Source organism: Olea europaea, unplaced genomic scaffold (genome assembly GCF_002742605.1).
Source record: "Olea europaea var. sylvestris unplaced genomic scaffold, O_europaea_v1 scaffold2116, whole genome shotgun sequence".
NCBI lineage: Eukaryota > Viridiplantae > Streptophyta > Magnoliopsida > Lamiales > Oleaceae > Olea > Olea europaea.
In genome coordinates this window covers 144,276-156,664 of record NW_019239112.1, presented here as the reverse complement: position 1 = coordinate 156,664, position 12,389 = coordinate 144,276, and the positions used below count along the sequence as shown (strand labels likewise).

General features: G+C 36.1%; 2 protein-coding genes across 2 annotated transcripts; one reads left to right on the top strand and one right to left on the bottom strand.

The window, feature by feature from the left end:
* LOC111380269 (subtilisin-like protease SBT1.8) lies at nucleotides 1-1,544 on the top strand (the record flags this gene model as incomplete). The annotated part of the gene is made up of 1 exon (XM_023003782.1): nucleotides 1-1,544. A coding segment is annotated over one exon (1,383 nt), but the record flags the coding sequence as incomplete, so codon positions are not given.
* Nucleotides 1,545-9,316: 7,772 nt separating this feature from the next.
* On the bottom strand, nucleotides 9,317-12,096 carry LOC111380271 (glycerol-3-phosphate 2-O-acyltransferase 6-like). The gene is made up of 2 exons (XM_023003784.1): nucleotides 11,371-12,096; nucleotides 9,317-10,499 (listed from the first exon to the last, which is right to left on the bottom strand). The coding sequence occupies exons 1-2, from the start codon at nucleotides 11,986-11,988 to the stop codon at nucleotides 9,615-9,617; spliced, it is 1,503 nt and encodes a 500-aa protein (XP_022859552.1). The 5' UTR covers nucleotides 11,989-12,096; the 3' UTR covers nucleotides 9,317-9,614.
* Nucleotides 12,097-12,389: the final 293 nt, after the last annotated feature.

Sequence of the window (12,389 nt, the reverse complement as noted above, 5' to 3'; positions counted from 1 at the left end):
GCACTCGGTGCATTTAGCGCAATGGAAAAAGGAATATTCGTGAGTTGCTCTGCTGGAAACAGCGGTCCATTCAATTTTTCATTGTCAAACGAGGCCCCATGGATTCTCACGGTTGGTGCAAGCACTATTGATAGAAAACTAAGAGCTGTTGCTGTGCTAGGGAATAACGAGGAGCTCGAAGGTGAATCAGCATTTCAGCCTAAAGATTTCCCTTCAATGCAATTGCCTATTGTTTACCCTGGATTGAACATTAGTGATTTTAGAGCCGCGTATTGCACTCCAAGTTCGTTGAATAATACTGATGTCAAAGGAAAGATAGTCCTTTGCGAAATAGGTGGTGGGACAACAAGAATTGCCAAAGGACAAGCAGTGAAGAATGCCGGTGGCATAGCCATGATTCTTCTTAACATAGAGCGCCAAGGCTTTAGTACAGCAGCTGACTCTCATGTTCTTCCAGCTACAAATGTCAATTATGAAGGCACACAAAAGATTATAGCATATATAAATTCGACATCCACTCCAACAGCAACAATAGTGTTCAAAGGAACAGTAATTGGCGATAAAAGTGCTCCTATGGTGGCTTCATTTTCTTCCAGAGGTCCCAGTCGCGAGAGCCCTGGAATCTTGAAACCTGACATCATAGGCCCCGGTGTTAACATTCTTGCTGCGTGGCCTATCTCTGTAGAAAATAATTCCAATACAAAATCGACATTCAACATAATTTCTGGTACCTCTATGTCATGCCCACACCTCAGTGGTATAGTGGCATTGCTCAAAAGCACACACCCGGATTGGTCCCCTGCCGCCATTAAGTCAGCAATCATGACTAGCGCCGATATTGTGAACCTCAGTGATACTCTCATTGAAGACGAGAGGCTCGTTCCAGCTAACATTTTTGCTACCGGAGCTGGCCATGTCAACCCTTCGAAGGCAAATGATCCGGGGCTGATTTATGACATTGAACCTCGAGACTACATTCCTTATCTATGTGGTTTGAATTACACAAACCGACATATAAGTGTGATTTTACAACGTAAGGTAAATTGCTCGGTGGAATCAAGCATATTGGAAGGGCAACTGAACTATCCATCATTTTCCATCATGTTCGGATCATCTAGTCAGACATATACAAGGACAATGACAAACGTTGGCGAGGCCAATGCAACATACACCGTCAATATTGTTCCACCTCAAGGCGTGAGTGTGACTGTCAAACCTCCTACTCTCAATTTCTCAGATTTGAACCAAAAGTTGACATATGAAGTTACATTTAGAAGATTAGACACTGCTTCTAACACTACCAACTCTCATGGATATCTTTTATGGAAGTCATCTAAACATTCCGTGAGGAGCCCTGTTGCCGTGTTTGAGACAAAATTGTAGGATTGCAGTTTCGCTCTCTAATTTTCTTCAGTGAATTTGTGTAATTTATATTTCTTGATTCGTAAAGGTTTAACGAGCTTTTAGGCTCTTCATGTGTTGAATAAATTTGTATCTTACCAGACATCAAAGATCAATAGTCTATCTTCTTTCTTTTATCTTCAGTATCATGAACTTTTTAAGAGACTCGCTTTGCTTGAAAGAATTCATTTTGCGAATACAAATTCAAATTGCACTCCNTATCTTCAGTATCATGAACTTTTTAAGAGACTCGCTTTGCTTGAAAGAATTCATTTTGCGAATACAAATTCAAATTGCACTCCTGAGAACTTTAACTTTTACACCTCACCTTCACACCACTGCACCATCTTATAATCCACCTAGCCTTAGCCCTAGCCCTAGCCCTAGCCATTGAAATCGAAGAATTCAACTGCAAAGAACTTGAACTAGCAACTAACAATTTTCCTGACCCAAAACTCTTGGGCTGGAGCAGCCTTGACCTTGTTTACAAAGAGGAATAAATGATAAATGGGAAAATGTTCAGTATTTGGACATTTATGTGAAGAGATCATAAGGGAAAAAGCTTAATGCTGGACTTTATTATTTGTAGGTTGGTATTTAAAGTTAATTTCTTTAGCAATTTTTACTATTATTAGAATTGTTTAATTGTTTTCCATATGACTTAAGCTTTGTTAGGAATTGGTTTTAGAGTTTCAACTTCTAAATATCAAATAAGTACAATTGTTTAAATATTTGGTAAACTTAAAGTAACGACTTATTGAAGGAGCAGTAGCATATGACGATATATTTTGAGAAGCAATAAAACAGTAGCTTACAAATTCTGCTCTTGGTCTTTTCAATAACATTACTTTTGTTAGGCAATTTATTATCAAACGACCTTCCCCGAGCTATGATGTTATTCGGTTTATTTTTTCGGTTGGCTTAACCAAATGACTGAACGAGAATCCAACACCCCATTCAAAACGATACGACCCAAAGGTTAATTGGGTCACTCGAAGCAATCTAAATATTTTAGTGTTGCTTGTGGTCCAATCCACTTTCTTGGATGGACATTAATTGAGAGAACAACTTGTGAGCCCATTTAACTATCTCTTGGGCCTTTAACTTGACCAATTGGTTAACCTATCTATACTTACCTTATTTGGGCCATTTGGTTACAAGATAAATTGATCTCTCTCTCTAAGTGAGAGACGCCTCAATGTCTCTCTCTCTCTCGACGGCTTTTACGTGTTCATCTTCCTTTACTCTTTCTGCCTCTTTGTGATTACTGCCTTTTGGTGATATTGTGTGAGATTTCTTGCACCTTTATGGTCTCCTAAGTGATATATCTCATTGGCAACCGAAAGTGGAGGCTTGGCATTGTCTTGGGTCGTTGTTGTCGGCTTGTGGTTGTTGGAAAAAGAAGGGTAAGGATAGTTCTAGATTAAAATCTGGGACTAAGGCTAGAAATGCTATGGCTGTGGGAACACGTGGCATTTTATAAGGAATTGTCATAAGGAGAAGGGTAAGTTAAATATTAAGGAGAGAGATGAGGTAAACGTGTTATCCTCTACGTTTAAGATAGATAATGGCGAGGTCTATATGATTACAAGTCCCGTTGCACACACTGTTGAATTGAATCTAACTGCTAATTCCCATATTCATGACTGAATACTTGATTCTGGTGCATCTTTTCATGTGATGTCTGAATGGTTTGATAACTTGCATGAATCTAATGTTGGGCATGTTGTGCTGTGTGATAACTTTGCCTATACTATTGTTGGAATTGATGACATAAATATAAAATCTGACATGAGTTTTGTGTACACATTAAGGGATGTTAGATATATTCCTGAATTGTCTAGGAATTTGATTTCAGTAGGGAGACTCGAAAAGGATGACTTCACTGGTAAAATTAGAAATTGTATGCTAAAGATGATTAAGGGTGCATTAGTTTCCATTAAGGGAATTAAGAAAAACGATATTTATATCACTATTGGGGAAGTAATTAGAGGTTTGAATTTTTCTATCTGTTTTGCCAAAATTGATCGCATACACACATGACATAATAGACTTGCACACCTAGGCATTAAGAGACTTAAACTACTTAATAAAAATGTGCATTTGGTAATGACTATGTGTCAGATTTGTCATTTTGTGATCACTGTGTGCTTGGTAAATATCATAAAATTTCATTCTCCACGAGTGTTCATAAAGTTAAAGGCATGCTTGAAGTGTGCACTTTGATATGTGGGTCCTGTTAGTAATCCCACATCGGGTGGGAATATGTATTTCTAGTCTATTATCGATGACTATAGTAGGAAAGTGTGGGTCTATCTATTAAAAAATAAATCAGAGAGTTTTCATAATTTTAATAACTGGAAGAGACAAGTGGAAAACCAAACTGGTAAGAAGATCAAATTTTTAAAGACAAACAACAGCCTAGAATTTTGCAACACGAGATTTGATAGTATATGTAAAGAAAATGGCATAATTAGACATAAGACAATTGCTTACACTCCCCAACAAAACGGGGTAGTGGAAAGGATGAATAGGATCATACTTGATAAAATGCGTTGCATGATATTAAGTTCTGGTGTCCCTAAGTTGTTTTGGAATGAGGCTGTTATGACTGCTTGTTATTTGATTAATTTGACTCCATATGCTACATTAAATGGTGACACTCCGCATGAAAAATGGTCGGGTAAACTGAGTGATTACTCTGCGGTTAGAACTTTTGGTCGTGCTTCTTTTTCTCATCAGAGTGAGGGAAAGCTGGAATCTAGAGCTAGAAAGTGTCTTTCTAAGATATCCTGGGAGTGTTAAGGGCTATAGGTTATGTGATAGAAGTCAAAAGGGGATTAAGATAATCGTGAGTAGGGATGTCACATTTAACGAGAATGACCTGTGAGTGAAACTGAACCAGGTGAAGAGAGAGATAGGTTTAAGGTGGAGTCACGAAAACTTAGTACACCTGCCCCTACTACTCCGAATGAGGTGAAGATTCAGGTTCAAGAACCTGAGGTAGAGAACGGTAACAAAGTAGTGATAGAAGAGCACCTTGAGGAAAAAAATCCCTTAGTAGATTACAACTTAGTTAGGGATAGGAAGAGGAGACAAACGAGAGAACCTAGAAGGTTCAGTTTTGAGTCCGAGTTAGCTTTCGCCCATGTTAGTTACGAAGAACTAATCGATAGAGAGCTAAAAACCTTTGAAAAGACGATGGGTAGTGATCAATCTAAGGAGTGGCTTAAGACGATGAAAGAAGAGATGAGTTCTCTATAAAAGAATCAGACTTGGGAGATAGTACCTAGGCCTAAGAATAAATCGATCGTAGATTGCAAATGAGTTTTTAATGTAGCTCGGAACCCTTAAGGTTTAAAACTAAGTTAGTGGCTAAGGATTACATACAGAATGAGGGTGTTGATTATAATGAGATTTTCTCACCAGTTGTTAAGTACACTATTATTAGGTTCATGCTTGCATTGGTTGTGCATTTTGACTGGGAACTTGAACAACTTGATGTAAAAATTATTTTTTTACATGGTGAGCTTGACGAACAAATCTTTATAAATTAACTAAAAGGTTTTAAGGACAAGTCAAAATCTGATTATGTATACTTTCTGAAAAGGTCCCTGTATCGCTTAAAACAATCACCTATACAGTGGTACAAGAGGTTTGATTCCTTTGTACTCACTATAGGGTTCCAAAAAAGCAAATTTGATCACTGTACGTATTTTCAACACAACGATAACTATATGTTTTTGTTGCTCTATGTGGACGACATACTCTTGATTGGTTCTTCTTCTAAATGGATAAATAATATAAAAGTAAAACTAAGTGGTGAATTTGACATGAAAGACTTAGGTTAGGCTAAGAGAATTCTAGACATGGAAATAGAAAGAGATAGGTCAAATTTTGTTGATTACTTTATACTTAGAACTTTTGGCCATGCTGCTTTTTCTCATCAGAGTGAGGGAAAGCTGGAATCTAGAGCTAGAAAGTGTCTTTCTAAGATATCCTGGGAGTGTTAAGGGCTATAGGTTATGTGATAGAAGTCAAAAGGGGATTAAGATAATCGTGAGTAGGGATGTCACATTTAACGAGAATGACCTGTGAGTGAAACTGAACCAGGTGAAGAGAGAGATAGGTTTAAGGTGGAGTCACGAAAACTCAGTACACCTGCCCCTACTACTCCGAATGAGGTGACGATTCAGGTTCAAGAACCTGAGGTAGAGAACGGTAACAAAGTAGTGATAGAAGAGCACCTTGAGGAAAAAAATCCCTTAGTAGATTACAACTTAGTTAGGGATAGGAAGAGGAGACAAACGAGAGAACCTAGAAGGTTCAGTTTTGAGTCCGAGTTAGCTTTCGCCCATGTTAGTTACGAAGAACTAATCGATAGAGAGCTAAAAACCTTTGAAAAGACGATGGGTAGTGATCAATCTAAGGAGTGGCTTAAGACGATGAAAGAAGAGATGAGTTCTCTATAAAAGAATCAGACTTGGGAGATAGTACCTAGGCCTAAGAATAAATCGATCGTAGATTGCAAATGAGTTTTTAATGTAGCTCGGAACCCTTAAGGTTTAAAGCTAAGTTAGTGGCTAAGGATTACATACAGAATGAGGGTGTTGATTATAATAAGATTTTCTCACCAGTTGTTAAGTACACTATTATTAGGTTCATGCTTGCATTGGTTGTGCATTTTGACTGGGAACTTGAACAACTTGATGTAAAAATTATTTTTTTACATGGTGAGCTTGACGAACAAATCTTTATAAATTAACTAAAAGGTTTTAAGGACAAGTCAAAATCTGATTATGTATACTTTCTGAAAAGGTCCCTGTATCGCTTAAAACAATCACCTATACAGTGGTACAAGAGGTTTGATTCCTTTGTACTCACTATAGGGTTCCAAAAAAGCAAATTTGATCACTGTACGTATTTTCAACACAACGATAACTATATGTTTTTGTTGCTCTATGTGGACGACATACTCTTGATTGGTTCTTCTTCTAAATGGATAAATAATATAAAAGTAAAACTAAGTGGTGAATTTGACATGAAAGACTTAGGTTAGGCTAAGAGAATTCTAGACATGGAAATAGAAAGAGATAGGTCAAATTCTGTTTTGTTTTTGTATCAGTCTCCAACATATTTAAGGTGTTAAAGAAATTTAACATGAGTGATTGCAAACCTATCACGTTGCCTCTTGCCAATCATTTTGTTTTATCTAAAGAACAATCCTCTTACAATGAACGTGAAATAGAATACATGAGTATAGTTTTGTATTCTAATATGATTGGTTCCATAATGTATTTGATGGTTTGCACTGGTCCGGATTTAGATTTTGTTGTTAGTACTCTTAGTAAGTACATGGCTAATCCGGATCCTAAATATCGAGAAGCATTAAAGTGGCTATTAAGATACTTGAAGGGTATGGGTAACGTAGGCCTAAAGTTTAATGCTAATAAGGAAGGTGTGAAATTAAAAGGTTTTGTTGATGCTAATTATGTAAGAGATAGGGATGGTAGGAATCGACTTCCTCTTACGTGTTTATCTTATCTAATTCATGTGTTAGTTGGAAATCACAATTATAACACATTGTTGCACTATCCACTACCCAGTCCGAATATATTGCTACCACTAAAGCAATTAAATAGGCGCTATGACTTAGAGGTCTACTTTATGAACTATGTGTCTTGAATGATTATTTGGTAGTGTACTCTGATAGTCAGTTGTCTATACATTTATGCAAGAATCATATTTTTCACGAACACACTAAACATATTGACGTTAGACTATACTTTATTAGAGATACAGTATCTCAAGATGTGATAAGACTTGAAAAAGTTCACACACAATACAACTATTCAGATATGGGCACGAAATTACTGTCACTGGTAAAGTTTAGAAGTTGCAAGAATCTTTAAAAATTGGTATAGGTAAATGATTTCCAATTTTATCGATTTTCTATTAAAAGTGTCACTAATGGAAGACGTTTTCTTTTTGTAGGTCTTTTGACGCCAACGTGGAGGTTGTTAGGCAATTTGTTGTCAAACGACCTCCCTCGAGCTATGATATTACTCGATTTATTTTTTGGTCGACTTAGCCAAATGACTGAACGAGAATCCAGCACCACATTCAAGACGATATGACCTAAAGGTGAATTGGATCACTCGAAGCAACCTAAATATTTTAGTGTTTCTCGTGGTCCATTCCACTTCATTGGATGGCCATTAATTGAGAGAACAACTTGTGAGCCCGTTTAACTGTCTCTTGGGCCTTTAACTTGACCCATTGGTTAACCTACATATACTTACCTTATTTGGGTCATTTGGTTACAAGATAAATTGGTCTCTTTCTCTCTAAGTGAGAGATGCCTCACTGTCTCTCTCTCTCTCTCTCTTGGCCACTTTTACGTGTTCCTCTTTCTCTACTCTTTTTGTCTCTTTGTGATTACTATATTAGTGGTGATATTGTGTGAGATTTCTTGCACCTTTGTGGTCTCCTAGGTGATATATCTCATTGGCAACCTGAAGTAGAAGCTTGACATTGTCTTGGGTAATTGTTGTCGGCTTGTGGTTGTTGAAAATGGATAAAAACTGAGTTTGAGTTTTTTTTGGTGTTCAATACATCTTCTACAACTTTGAAGCATGAACTTAAAAGTTCATGTCTCCCACTCGCATAAAATTCCCTATCCTAATTACTTGAAACCATTGCACAATATTTTTGTCTCCTAAGTGCACAATTTTTCGTAATTCCAATTCCCATTGATGAATTATTTAAACTTATTTAATATCCTTTTTCTATTAAATGGAAATGAAGAAATTGAAAAATATAAATTGACGCGCAAAGGCAAATGTATATCAAAGATGACATAAATTTCTTTGATTTTTTATGAATACATTTTTTATTAACTTTATAAGTTTTAAGATTTAATAAATACATTTGTTATAACTCTTATTTTGATTTATTTTATTCCTTTTGCTCCCCCAATATATAACTGAACGCATGATGAAGAAATTTTCAATTTTTTAATCGCGTAGTATTAATTAGGGATAAATTCATATGTACAGAATAACTTCTTAAAGAATGTTGTCAGAATAGTCTCATGATATGGGGCCCATCATGAAAAAAAATTGCCAAAAAATACCCTACCCACCCCCTATGTGTGTATTCTAACAGCATTTTGTGAAAAAAAAATTTGTACATCAAACATGGCTCATTAATAAGTGCTTGTTAAAAGTTCCAACACATATAGTAATTAATTTGCTTGGGCGCACAAGCCATTAATTGCTAATCCAACCCTACAGTAGAAGTGGCACAATACCCCAATCAATGGTTTAATGCAGAAGATTTCGACCACTAGAATTGCTACTGAAGATTAGAAATTTATGGCTGGTGACGAAAATCATAGCTGTCAAACCACGTGGGCTTCATCAAAGCTCTTAAAAGTATTACAGTTAATTGTGTGAATGAGCAGGTGAGGTGAAGTTGAAGAATAGTGATAGCCTGATCTTATTATATTCTCCCTTCTTTCTTTTCCATTTTTCTTTTTTCATTTGTTGTTTATAGGTATTTTTGTTTCAATTTTATGATTTTGATGTATTAGTATGATGTAAGAATGAGATGGCTCCAAAAATAATAATGATGTAAGAATGAGAATATATGGTTCTGAAAAAAAAAAAAAAAAAAGAATGAACATATGCGGCGACAAGACGATGCGAGAACAATTGACAATGAATTGATTAAATAAAAATGACGGCATGATTAAATGGTTATGACATTAATTTATTTCACTATGTGCGATGCGTGACAATGAATCAATTAATTATGAAGAGAACATGATTGAGTGGTTATGATAAATTACTTTCTATCATTAATACGACCACGATACACAAATTTTCCTTCAATAACGTGATCCCAATATATGACGCAAAAATGATAGATACATTTCAAAATTAAAGTAACTTCATCCTGAATCTTCACAATAGATATAGGGTTCAATCGAATGGAGAAGAATGATTTCTCTCAAATTTAAGCAACTTGATTTAACAATATTGATTCATGAATACTACTATACTTGGAAAACCTACTTTACATTTCATAGTACAATATATCAACTAATTTATTTATTCATTGTGGATCCTCCATCAGTAAATCCAATTCCATGCATAAAATTCAAAGATTTATTATTCTTTTTATTTTTTTCAGAGAATCACTGGAGTTAATTACTTATTTTTATCTTCAGACTTCTCCTTCTTGGATTGGACACTGCCATCTGTTCCAGCTATCATAGTATACTTGTCCTTCCTAGTCAAATTAGTACACTCAAACCCTAATGTCCCACCCAGCACCCTCTGAATATAATTTGCAACTTCAATGGCTGATTTTCCACCTTTGCAAGTGAGTTCACGTGGCAGTTGCTTCAAGAAAGTAATCTCATAAACAGGCCTAGGGTTCATGTACACAAAATATGGATCAAAAATTTTGTGCCCTCGAGCCGATGTTCCATAAAACACGCTTTGTTTAACGTTAATCGCCACAGGCACGATTCTGTCCGTAAGTTCTGCAAATAATGCACTGAATCTTAAGAGAAATGGCTCCCTACAAGTAGTACCCTCAGGACATATCACAAGGTCACCTTCTTGAAGTAGGGTTTTAATTTGTGCTGCATCTTTCTCTCTTTCCCTTGATAATGCAACTGCTTTAATTGGTGAAATCATTTCTGAAAATTTACTTATGCTATAAGTGACACAGCTGACTTTCCTCCCTAGTGCAACTGCAAGGACGACAGGGTCGATGATGGTCCGGTGGTTGCAGACGAAGAGGACGCCGCCTCGGCCATCCTTAGGCGGCGGTGGAGGGGTGCCCTTTACAATAAGCTTAATTCCAAGAAACTTATAATTGTATTGAACAATTTTTTCTGGTAAGTAGATGTTGAGATAAATTCTAAGTAAAGAAAGAATTATGCCTATTGGCATCCATAAGAAGGTCATTAGTGCCACAAGAGGTGTAGGTCTTTGTACTAGACGTCCCTCATGGAAAATTATTGGTGATAGAAGCTTGTTTCTTGTTAGGGGTTCACATCTTGTTCTAGGCACCATGTATGCTTCCTGCAATTACATTATACAGCAATTAAAACACGTATATATGATTCGTCTTATCATTTACCACCGAGCGGAATAATAATATGAATGTGAAAAAAATAAAAAAGTTTTATTCTCTTGTTTGGTTAAACTAAAAATTTTATTAAAATCTGAATCAAATTAAATAAACAATTTCAAGAATATATTTTATGGAATCCACAACTTTTCAACGCCACATTCCATCAACTTTTATTAAAATCTACTAAAAATCTAATTTTTATCTAAATGGGGCTATAGATGCATGTTGTGAGTGGCGGCTAGGATGAAGTAAATGAAGCACCTAACATATTAAATATGCATGAAACTGAAAGACCCTGCAATTCTATTCGTGGAAGGCTAAATTACGACTTTTTTTCACGGTAGTTTTGGAATTTTCTTGATTTAGGTACGTGAAGAAGATGAGCCAAATATCAAATTCTATGACTTCTTTCCAATTTCATGGTGGAAGGAGGGGAAGTGGAAAGGTAATTAACCCATGACCTTTTTTCATGAGAGAGAAACTAAGTAAACACATTAAAGTTGGACACGAAATTAGTGTGTCATGGTTATTGCCTATGGTAAGAAAAAAGACGACTTTCCTTTTCATGCCTAGAAAAATATCATTTTCACAACAATAACATGAAAAAGTGCAATTAATACGAACACCCAATTATCTATGAAAAGTTTGTCAAAGTGCAAGTGATTAGTTGATTATTTTACCTACTTTTTTTATAAATTATATAAGGGACATATTTGATTCAAAATGCTTAATATGATCAAATACTCTCGAGTATCTTCAACTCATCAATGGTAATCATCAAAATTTGTGAAGCAAAACACGACTAAAGGTTGAATTTACCTTGCATATCGACATGAAGCCATGATCAGTCTCTCTATCGCCGAGACCTAAATCCGGAACCTTTGTGCCAAATTCATTTAAAATTGCCATTTTTTTGTGTTCACCAACAAGAACACCAGGTTTTTTAACAAACCCTGTTGCACGTCCAGATTTGGATATTTCCAACTCTGTCCCAAGAACCTCATCAGCCCCCAAAAAGTTCTTGGCAAAGTGTTCCACCATGATTCTAGGGTTTGCAGTAACTATATATCTCTTGCCAAAAGAGTTGAAAACTCTCCAAGTCTCCAGGTGGACATCTTCAGCATAGAATTTAGGCAAAACAGACCTAGAAACAAGCTCAATATCTCGAATTTTCAAACCCGAAAAGGCAATGAAAATGAACGTTTGGATGGCAATGGATTCTGAAACAAACAAGTACACGAAATACACAAATGGGACGGACGCAAGAAGGACTAACGCTCGAAGAAGATTGCCGGCTTCTAAGGCGACAAGCATGAAGTATGGAAAAGCACTTCTAGACACCAAAAGTGTACCATCTAGGTCAGCTGCCACGGTTTGATTTGACCGTCCCTCGGACTTACATTTCGTTATTGGTTCAAAATTTTGATGAGTAGCCATTAGAGAGAAAGAGAGGAGGGGATCGATAATGGGTTATTTTGTGTGACCTTGTTGTGTTTTAAAAGGAGAAGGAAGAGAATGAGAAACATGGGATTGTTGGGGTGGTTTTGTAATGAAAATATTATGTGGTTGAGAGAGAAATGGTCCAAGTAGTTGGAAATTGATACAATGCCAATGTGTAACATTCAATTAGCCTACTTTTTAGTTTTGGAGGCCATTCATCACACTCCATTATAGGGTTCACCATGCCTTCAATTTATAAACATAGACTCTATAGACATTTTTGTCAAACGGTCGGTTAATGACGTAAAAATTTACGAATCAGATTGTGACTTGAATTCATCATTTTTCACGTTTATTTTAATATCATGTTGAACTATTGAGATAAACTTGTAGCGATC